Below are 11,706 nucleotides of genomic sequence, written 5' to 3'. Positions count from 1 at the left end.
CCTTTTATAGCAATCAGTCTGCTCTTACAATCTAATTAGTACGATAGTGATTTTACCTGACTAGTACTCATTCACACTTTTACATGTGCTGCTGATATGATTAGTCAATTAATGTTAGCTGGTCATTTTGTGTCAGGATAAAAACAAAACAGTGAAATTTTTTTAATTTTTTTATTTATTTATTTGTGTGTGTGTGTGTGAGAGAGAAAATTTAATTTGTTGGCCAATGAAGCTTTTAGCAATTATTTAAAATGCATCTGATGACTCTACACAATAATCTAGAAACAATGTGAATGAACACCACAACAGCTTAAGCAGCAAACTTTGCAAAACACAAAATGTATGTCACTGCAAAAACTTTCAAAATTTTCACATTTGTCTCGTGCCCTCATTCAATAAATCTATGCTATTATACTGTATATATATATGCCATAATTTAAAATGTTTGATAACATGTTTCAGAGTATTTCCCATATTATATCCAAATGGCATACATCTTAACAAATATAATACATGTAGTGCAATAATTTGAAAAGTTATCTGGAGACACGTTCTCCACGGGACTCACTAGCGACGTATTTTAAGGAGGTGCCCACAATGTTTCTGGAACGTCAGCCAAAATGATAAAAAAAAAAAAACGTTACCTTGACGTCCTTGCAACATTGTCAAAGTAATGTCAAGCTGACCAAATGACGACCAACTGGCAATGTCGTCACAACGTACTATGTTTGCTGGGTATTGCAGATAGTACGTGTATACTTTGGAAATCTTTCTCTGTTTACAAAGAGTATAAGATTTAAGTGTCATTGTACTAGTTGAAACAGCCACATAATGTGTTTGTGACGTTATAACGTCATTATACTTCTTTGCAGAGGTACTATCACAGAAGATCAGTGTCTGCAGTCCTGTCATTATATCACATAACCTGGTTTATTTTGACTCATTTGTAAAATAACCTAAATAGTTATCTATTTAATAAGTCAAGGGCCTAGAACTTCTGACATCCGTGTGTTTAGAAAGTGAAGCTATTCAAACTTTAAATCTATTACATCTTTACTTGTGTGTACATTCTCCTCTTCCTCTCACATTTACTTGATACTCAGTGTTGATCAGTTCTTGTTTCTGCTGGCATCACCACCTTTAGCTAGAACCAACCATCTTAATCTTTGCTGCTGAATTATGTGTCTTGCATGTCATTCTGTACCAGTTTGGCATCTCTTTATTTTTGTGAATTATTTTATTCTAGTGGTTTCTCGCTTTCCATTTTAACTATTGATGCTCACAATCACTCTGTCAATGTAAAAAAAAATATATTAATAAAATAAACCTATTTGAACCTAAGTCCAGTTTTAAGTATAATCAAACTGGCTGTACAAATCATTTAAACTAATTAAAAAAAATAAATAAAATCTTGTCCATTTGAATCTTATTTAACTTAAAGTAATGAAAAATACATGTTGACTTATTGATCACATCATATTTAACAGTGTACCACGTAATATTTTATCATCAATAAAACTGTTGTTAAACTTGCTTGTTTTTCATTGCATCAGTAAAGATTCTGCTGCTGACATCTAGTGGTGAGAAATATTGGCATTCCAAACATGTATGAATTAATAGTTAAGAATTTCAGTACTTGGCAGTCCTCTGACACTTAAGTTTCTTAATACTAATGACTATGCAATAGCTGAAAAAAGAAAATGTAATAAAGAATATTACTTGAAATAAAAAAAAACATGTTAACTGAAATAAAATTTTAAAACATTAAAATCTAAAAATAATATTAATATAAATATTGTACAAAATATTAATAAAAACTATTATATATATATATATCACTTTAATAACACTGCCTCCGCATTGTCAAGTACTTGACACTTTATACAATACAAATTGCTTCAGTGCAGCAATCAGGAATCAGTAGTTTCAATTTCCACATACAACTTTATTGTGATCAACATTGAGGAATGGAGAATATTCCTGCAGGTAAATGAATAAAATCAAAGCTGATTTGAAAAGAGTTTAGGTTTCCCCATCATCAGCATCTTTCTTACAGCATTGAGCTCTAAATAAGAGTTCATTACATCGTAAAAACATTTTCCCTGTTATTTGTAATATATTCATATTCATTTTAATAATTGTATTTCAAAATCAACATTCCTTTTCAGTTTTCCAGTGTTTTGATGAACACATTCTCTTGGCACAGCTTCCTTCCGCATCACTTCCTGTTCGGGTGGTTGAGACCATTGCAGCGTCTCATCAGAAAACCCTTGTTCTGCCAAAGCAGACTGAAGCTGAAATGAGCAGATCTCTTAAAACTGCTGTCAGTGGGATTTTATTTTGAGATTTGTGTATGTTTCCCTCTCTCACCTGTGACAGGAGCTGGATTCTCATTTCAGGTTTCATCTTCACAAAGGTCTTCTTGGAAAAGAGGACCTAAAAGGGCACATGAGAGTGAACATACATAGACACAAGGGAAATAATAAAAACATTAAATTATTGTGACTACCATATCTACAGCGATGTTGGTGCAAATGCATCTGTCTCTTAAGATTAAAACGATCCTCAAAAATCAATGTAAAACAAAAAAAACAAAAAAAAAAAAACAAGATGACATTAAATACATTGGGCAGTTGTTGCCTACTGGTTGGAGAGTCGGTAACAGTTACTTGGATGGGTTAAATGCAGAGCACAAATTCCGAGTATGGGACACCATACATGGCAAATGTCACGACTTTCACTTTTTTTTTTAAACAAACACAAATGCATTTTATGAAGTAAATTATTGAAAGCTGAGAGCATGCAACTGTTGAAATTTCACATTTTCAAAAACCATAAATAGCCAAATTTCAACTTCTGTGAAGCCGTTATTTTCCCAAAACACTAAATCTGCTTGTTTGATCACACCTTCTCCATAGACCTCCACTTCACACAGAGTAAGATACTTTGAATATCCAGGAATGAACAGATTCACGTATCGACCCTCCATATTGTTACATATGTAGGTGGAGGAAACACCAGCTGGAATGCTAGAAATCACAGCACATCTAAAGAGAGACAGAGGAAACATAATTTAGACTTCTAGTCTTTATTTACGTGCGTTTCAGGGATTTTTATGGATATTAAGCCACTGAAAGAGGATCTCACATGGGATTGTTGTTGCCGTTGTTCTCCAAAGAATGTCCGATGCGAATCTCCGCTCCGTTTATTCGTTCTGCACAGCAGTCTAGTATATTTGTGATGACGACTCTGCTGACTCTGTAAATATAACTCAGATCCACCCTCCACCATGGGTTAGTCTGAACAATGGTTGAGGAACATGATGACCATGCGTTTGTTAAACCTGGATTGAAATCAATGGCATGATCAGCAGACCAGTAGCCAAAGGTTGACGACTGTGTGACGGTTCTTCCTGTTGCCAAATTATCTGGAAGATGTCAGTGTCAATAAATGGTTTTAATCAACATTTTATGCTCTTTCAGTGTTTGAAGAGGATTTCTTCAGTCTAGGAATGCATTTCTATCAGATAGGGTGACCATACGTGCCCTTTTTTCCCGGACACATCATTGCCAGGATTTCTATATTGCCTAAAATATCCAGGTTTTGGCTTTGTTTTCATACTTGAAGGTAATGGTCGAAAAGTAGTTTGACCAATAACATGCAGGCATTGTACATAATCGACCAACCGTGGCGTGTGCCATGTGAGAAGACTGGATCTACAGAGAACGCACAAAGCGATGCAAATAACGATCGGTGTTTGACATCAAAGTACAGTGAGAGCGATTCGAAAGCATAAAGGCCAATTCACACCGCACAGACAAACAAGTTGGATTTAGAATTGTATGAAAAATAACTGTCATGTTCACACTAGTGATAGCCGCTTTTGAAACACTGCTTCATGAAGCTTCGAAACCTTTGCGAATCAATTGTTTCAAAACAGTTTTTCGGAGCACGTATCAAAATGCCAAAGTCACATGATTTCAGTAAACAAGGCTTCGTTACGTCATAACGGTTTCGAAACGTTTCAAAATTGTAATAGTTCGCCTTAGGGGGGCGATCTCTGTGAACCCTTGAATCAATCGGCGAACCCCTGAATTCGGCGTCTATGCTTTTTATACGATCTCGGATCAGTTTGATCAATTTGTAGACATTTTTAATGAGACATTTGTGTAATTAAAAGGATGAGTAGTAGTTAATGGTCTCTTACTGACCTGTTTAGACAATGTCACGGTGCGTGCGGGGAGATGAAGCGAGGACTCAATTGCAGGAGAAATGGCCTGTTTAGACAAGCTCTCCATAAAACAAACAAAACAAGCCCTTGCAAATTAATAATAATTATTTTAAAGACATATTTTAGAGACACTTAATTTTTAATGGTATTTTATTATTTTGATTGCATTTAATATATTATACTTTCAAGAAAGCATTTTCATTGGGTGTGTAAAAGCTGTTTTTATGCATGTTTTTGCCTAAGTTTTTGTTGCATTTACACAGTTTTGACCAGCAAGCATCACCAGCGTGTGCCGTTTCGAGTGCTTCGAAACAGTGAATCATTTTGCGAAGCAACTGTTTCAATTGATTCGAAGCTTCGAAATGGTTCGTTTCTCCCATCACTAGTTCACACTGCCCCAACAAACACCAACAAACTTCGAGTCAAAGAGTCAAGTAACACCGTGTATACACCGGACACGACAGTTGTCGCTCCGTGCCGCATCCAGTGTAGACAGCATCACTGATTATAATAGGTTATTTTATCGCATCACACCGCGCCGTTCACGTCCGGTGTAGACATGGGCTGCGTTCCACTCCACTTTTAGACACGCACTCGCGAACTTCCCTAAACACTAAACCCCTTGGGGGAATCCCCGCTGCCATTTTGAAGTGCGTTCCACTTGGTGAAGTGAACGAGGGAAGTTTATATGGGACAGACCCTCGACCCCTCGATTTTGACCAAGGAAGCGAGTCTGCTTCATATGCACACTTCAGGCCGCTCCATAGACCACAATGCAACATGATTATGACGTCATCGCAGATCGCGTTCAATTTATCCCCACCCCAAAGAACTCTATAATATATTAATTTTTTTTTTTTATCTATAAGAGCCCAATCTAATTTATTGAGATGCACCTGTACATATAGAATGCTGCACCAAACAAATTCACAAGGGGAAAAATGTAAACAATAAACCAACTTTATAGCTGATTCTAAGTGATCAAGGGCTTAGGACGTTCCAGTTCAGCCCATTCCAAGGGTTCCGCCAGTAGTGAGCACTCATGCAATGTAATCAATGACGTACATCCGAGTGAACGAGACGGAGAGAAGTTTGCGAGTGAAGGGCATAAAAAAAATGGACTGGAACGCAGCCACGGTGTAACGGTACATTCACACGGGGCGTCGGCGTCAACGCTTGATGGAGGGCGTATCTGAAGCTTGGCGCTGACGCGATCGTCATAGTGACGACAGCCAATTACATTGGACCGCAATTAGTTAGAGCCTGAGCGAATCTATTTGCATAAGGCGATCTGGATGGCTGACGCCACCGTTGGCGCTTGAAAAGTTGAGAAATGTTCAACTTCTGCCGCGAGCAACGGCAGTGATGCGGTTATGGCTAGAAGGGATACAGCAAAAACTACTGGGCATGCGCCCGTCAATATAGCGTAATTGTTCGCACACTGTACAACAATAATTACTATTTTTGCATTATTGTAAGGGGTTGGGTTTAGGGTTGGGGTAGGTGTAGGTGTAGATGTTAATAAAACACAATCTAATAGGTAGAAAAATCTATTTATTGTTAGCTTCCGGTTTTTGCTGTATCCCTTCTAGCCACAACCCAATGAAACAACTCCGAAGGACCCACAATTCAGTTCGGCAACGCATGATGTCACCCATTCAAAGTAAATGAGAAGTGTTAACTCTGACGCCCCGTGTGAATGTACCGTAAGTCTGACTGGGGGGAAAATGGATGATCCTTTAACCACAATCAAAATTTTACTGTTATAAATGTCTTTGCATGTCATTCTTCGCCTGAAAAGACGGCGAATAAAACTAAAGAGGCCGTACGCGAAGCTCGCTTTAAGTGAATTATGCTCATCTTCATGGCAACGGTTCGTGGCCAGGTCAGATTTCGTCAGAGTTTGTTGTCGTTTGTTGGAAAATCATATCACACTGCTCAGACATTCCACGACCCAACAAACGCTGATTGAGCATGTTTAGTCATGTGAAAACAAACTCAGACAGGGGTAACACACTGATCCAACAAACCCAGACAGACTTTTTTGTTGGTGTTTGCCTGGGCGGTGTGAATTGGCCTTAAGGAGCGTCTGCTCTCTATTTCTATTTGAAATTAAACCCTATTTCTATTTCTCTATTTGGCGCAAACAGCCAAAACCTTGCCAGGACGTGAAAAATGGTCACCCTATATGAGATCTGTCTGAGCTGGTCGAGTCTTGACTAACAGCAGTTAGTTTGGCTGTTTTACTTGGAAGGCGGGACTTATTTAGCCAAATTGTGCGTTTTGCTTTCTCCAATTCATAATAATATGTGAGCAATGTATGGGTATATCTAAAGTCTTTGAAACCTAAACTTGATTAGAGTCTAGAACTATATTAAAAACCACTTTAATGAAATGAAAAAAGTCAAATTCACCTGGGAAGGATTAAGTAGCTCTGAATTACCTGGAAAAATCACATAGACTCCCACATCACAGAAAGTAAGAATCTTTGAAGTTCCAGGAAGATTCACAGAAACATAACGTCCCTTCATCCCATGACACGAGTAGCTGTAGGTATCTCCTGCTGGAATAGTAGAAACTACAGCACATCTGGAGAAAGACGAAAGAGTGATGATTAACTCTTTCTTTTACAACACTATGTATACTTTATAATTAGATATCTCCTCCAAGTTATGTAACATACATGATGATTTGCACTATTTTTTATTTATTATTATTATTATTATTATATTATTTTGCAGCTAAGCAAATGTGCAATTATTTGTCATTACAATGAAGTATTATTACACACAGAAAATAAAGTTTTTTCTGCTTTTATATATTTTTTTTATCCTTTAGACTGTGTGACGCTTCAGAGAAACGGTGTCGTCAAATTTTGTAATGAAATTAACGTTCTATGCAGAGAATCTGGTAACTTTCTTTCCCAGAACAATGTTCAGTGTTGTACTTGATTGTAGGAGGCGGTAATTCATTCTTCCATCACTGAAGGCCCAGTCTCGTGCTCTGAGGGAATTGCGATCTGACATTTTAGAAAGATATTACACTAATAGCACACCTCCACCACAGATGGACGTAAATGAATTACTGAAATAAATTAACTTTTCCACGACATTCTAATTTATTGAGATGCACCTGTAAATGCAGACGTCAATGGTATTTGATTATTTGATTTCTGCCAACTTTTATAGTTTGTTTAGGGTTAAGAGTTACACTGTCATTTATCTTTTGAAAATTTGTTGTGACAAATTGACAGATTGCTTGCCAATTTTACATATATATTAGTGCTGTCACAATTTATGCTGTTAATGCATACGATTAATGTTTTTAAGACGTTAAAAATATTTGTTATTTGTTATGTTTTGTCTGTTAATTAAAGAACGAAAGAAAAAAAAGAGGAAATCAATAACTTTTGTAGCTTTAAAGATTCATCTATATTGAATTTAGTGTTTGATAACTTTATTCAGTTTCTGTATATTTCATACTTGTGAAGGGCACAGGTAGCTATGTGAATGTGAAGATTAAGTTTACTTAAATTAGAAGTTGTTATTTTTTAAAGTCAAACAAATGTTAAAATTGATAGCTCTCAATTATGCTGTAATGTTGAATGGCTAGTCAATGGTAAAATATTAGGGGAAAAACTATTTCCTAGAGACATCAGTATTATTGGTATCAGTGATACTGTCACGGTTGTACTACACTGAGGAGCGAGGAGACACAGGAGAATTTGCAGTAAACACAGTCTTTAATCCTTCCAACACAGGGTATACAGAGCAGAAAGGACCACATGTAGCACAAGATGAACATTCAATACCAGACAAGGGAGAATGGCACAGGCTAGAACTTAAATAGGGCAGATAACGAGGGGCAGACAGGTGAGGAGGATGAACTAATAAGGAGACACACCTGGAAACAATGAACAATCAAACACACGGGAAAACTAGGTAGCAGAGCACATGGGGAGCAAAAACACAACACAGACAGTCCAGAATCCTGACAGATACTCAGCTTTTGTCATAAAAAAGATGCCATTAAACAAATATAAAAAATCTACTGTCTTTGCTGTTTCTACATTAATTTGAAGATTGAACGTGAAATTATTGCAATGTAAAAGTATATTTAAAAACTTTAATGGTTCATTATTTTTGTAATCGTTTTACAGAGCTAATATACATATATATTTAGTAAAGTTTTTATCCATTCGGTTACTTTATTTACTACTGTAGGATTAAGAACACCAGCAATATGATTAATGTGTTGCCTTTATTAAAATAAAAGACATTTGAGCAGATATCAGATCTTAAAAGAAGTCAGGCTAGCCTTCTCCCACAACAGTACTAATGGGGGCGATACAGGGGTAAAATTGTGCCGGTGTTGTCCAGGGTTGAGCTACGGCGCACAGGCTTTTTAGTGTTCATAACAGAGGGCTCTCTCAACATTGATATCTCAAAACATTGATTTTGTGGGCTTTGCGTACACATCTGCGTCTCTTGAAAGCCTGAAACCACAGAGCAGGGGCATAGCAGCCACGGGGACGGGGGGACATGTCCCCCGCACTTTTAGAAAAAGATGACTCTGTCCCCCGCACTTAGTTTGAACCACCGCCGATATTTCAGCCCGTGTTCTCTGATTTGTTTATTTAGATTTGAGTGAACTAGAATTCAGCCGATTTCACTTTGTTTGCTATTTTGGCGGTTTGGGGGTAAAATGCACCCCAGAAAAAAGCAGAGGATGATTAAATTTTATTTCAAACACTGTAAGTATGAGTTATGTCATGATGACACTAATCGCACGGTGGAATTTCTACGTTATTAGTCACGTCATTAAGTGTTTTATCACCACATTTGAGTGATCATTGCAAAAATTTGTTTATGTGTATACTGTATATATTCTGTTTATGTATACTGTATTCTATTTATAGTACCAGTCAAAAGTTTGGACACACGAATGGGAAAGTGTCCAAACTTTTCACTGGTACTGTGCTATAATATACACATAAAGAATATCGGCCGATATATTGATATCAGACTTTTTTTACTCCCTACTATCGGTATCGGCCCTCAAAAACCCTTATCAGTCGGGCTCTGAATGAAGGCCTGTCATTTGTGATTAATTTATTTCATAGCCAAGGTCTAATTGAATGTGACAACAATTCTGTTTTGCGTTTTCAACATATTAGGAATACAAATAAAATTGAATGGTGTATATTTTAAATGAAAATATTATTTGCAGTTCTGATTGATTACTTTGCAAAAAATCTTATTCTTGTTCTTTTACTGTTCTTTTTTCTTCTTTTAATTTATTCCCCTAAATCAATTTAAATCCTTTATTTATTTAGTTCCTTTAAATAAATACCAGTACCATAGATGTCTGGGGCCTGATGTATAAATGCACATTTCATCTGCAAAAATTTTCAAACGCACATTTCCATGCCCATTTTGTGCATACGCAACGTTTATACATCAGGCCCCAGAAATTTTCCACGCACATGTCGGGATTTATAAAAAATAAACTATAAATATGTGCCCACTGTACGGACACTCTAGACCATGCGTACGCACTCTTTTACTGGAGTGAGCGAAATAAGGAAGCAAACAGAAAGATTTTAAAGTCTGTTATACATTTGACATACACATTTAGATGAAATATGACACTCTTAATAATGAAGTTAAGCACTGAAATTTCATGAAATTCTAATCCAGAAATGACCAAATGTTTATATGAATTGAAATATTTGCAGAGGATGTGCTGCTTTCAGGAACAATTTTCCTGTGGTAGGCTATGCGATTAAATGTTTTAATCACTGCGAGGATTGCTTGGCGTATGACAATTCTGCTTTAAATTGTGTTCTAAATAGCAAAACTCATGTTCTGAGAAAATACTTTTGCACGAATAATGATCATTGATGTGAACTTGACTTTGTCTGATGGCTTTGGAACATAGGCGATAACGACAGACATAAGGATACGCTCGTTGATCAAACAGTCCATTGGCTGGTTTGAACAGGTCCGATGACAGTAGGACTGTTCACAGGTGTCGCACACAGACAGTAGCCTAATGATAACCCCTTTCATGCTCTTCCCAATATTCTGACAAACACCATATCTAAAAGATAGAATTTGAAGGAAACTCTAAGATATGCGCGTTTTGTTTTCAAAATGTTTTGCTATTGACACAGTGAGTCAGACAGCTATTTACACAGCAAAAAATAAGGCCTATCTGGGTGGAGATTCATGTACGCACAATCTTCCGCTGACTGGGTATTACAAAGGGAATTTTGCGCAGGTTCTGGCGTACGCATGGCTTTATAAATCTGAAAACTTTTGTGCATACGCAAAATCTAGCTTTTGTGCGTAAGCACATATTTAGGATGAAATCTACGTAAAGTTTTATACATGAGGCCCCTGGTCTTTATTTTCCTCAAAACAATTGGTCAACCCCAATGTTCTAGACATTATTACGGCTTTGTTTGGTATAAATAATAATTAAAAAAACTTAGTTAAAAAAATCACCAGTGTAGAAACAACGATCCAGAGAAAGGGAACAAAGAGGGCAGTTTTTTACTATTCAGTAAAGAAAAAAAAATATTTTGTTGCGAAAGTTAATGATATTCTATGGTTCGCTATAGGCTGCCCATGAAAGCATTATATTGCTCTTTTTTCAGTGTACATATATCAACAAAACTGCAATAAGTTGCATAGTTAAAATAACAATATCTACAGTCTAAATATCTAGACTGTATCCCACCCACTCCCCACCCTCCACAAAAAAAATTAAAATAAAACAAAAATTGCCCACCCAGGATAACTGCCAGACCACCCTTCTATAGTGCTCAAGAACCGGGCCTGGTTGTTATTTGACCTAATGGGGAGTCTACACCGGATGTGAGCGATGCAATCAAAGAACTCGTTAAGATCGAGGAATGTGACGCGTCATGTCGCGCCGGATCCAGTGTGTGTTATATGCTCTCCTGCTTGTAAGTCGCTTTGGATAAATGCATCTGCTAAATGAGTAAATGTAAATATGGACAGCATAACTGATTATTGGATTCTTTTGTCGTGTTGCGCCGCTCGCGTCCGGAGTAGATTTATCCTATCCCAATAAAGCAAAGTGTCACGAATCCGGTCCATGCACTTCCGTTCGCTCACCACCAGAGATCACCTGCTTACTACTATGGACTCTTGCACCACACTACTGTTGCACTTCAACCGGACTACAGTTCCCATCATCTATTGCACTGATTACACACACACAGCTGAATGCACTGATTACACACACACAGCTGAATCCAATCAGACATGCTACATAAGCCATGGACTTCCTCTCTCTCAGGGCCGAGTATTGTTTAGCGTATATCACTCACCTAGTGATAGCTACTCTACGGAGCCCGTTAGTTTTCATAGCCTTACCTTAGTCTTGCCTTGTCTGTTTTCTCGTATCCTGATCTTTGCCTGTGTACCTCGGATTCCCCCTCTCGT

General features: G+C 37.2%; 1 protein-coding gene across 1 annotated transcript in view; it reads right to left on the bottom strand.

Annotated features, from left to right (window-relative positions):
• Window positions 1–2,106: 2,106 nt before the first annotated feature.
• The window catches only part of LOC107720486 (uncharacterized), a 12,042-nt gene continuing 2,442 nt past the window's right edge, over window positions 2,107–11,706 (bottom strand). Inside the window, exons 4-7 of the mRNA XM_016528205.1 lie at window positions 6,675–6,820; window positions 3,148–3,427; window positions 2,834–3,047; window positions 2,107–2,309 (exon numbers count right to left, since the gene is read on the bottom strand). Of these exons, the coding sequence (XP_016383691.1) occupies window positions 2,127–2,309; window positions 2,834–3,047; window positions 3,148–3,427; window positions 6,675–6,820 (823 nt within the window). The 3' untranslated portion in view covers window positions 2,107–2,126. The remainder of the gene's footprint in view (window positions 2,310–2,833; window positions 3,048–3,147; window positions 3,428–6,674; window positions 6,821–11,706) is intronic.

The sequence above is a fragment of the Sinocyclocheilus rhinocerous genome, unplaced genomic scaffold (assembly GCF_001515625.1).
Source record: "Sinocyclocheilus rhinocerous isolate Xijiao unplaced genomic scaffold, SAMN03320098_v1.1 scaffold691, whole genome shotgun sequence".
In the NCBI taxonomy this organism is placed as follows: Eukaryota; Metazoa; Chordata; class Actinopteri; order Cypriniformes; family Cyprinidae; genus Sinocyclocheilus; species Sinocyclocheilus rhinocerous.
The sequence above is the reverse complement of the archived record's forward strand: the minus strand, read 5'-3'. Positions and strand labels throughout refer to the sequence as shown.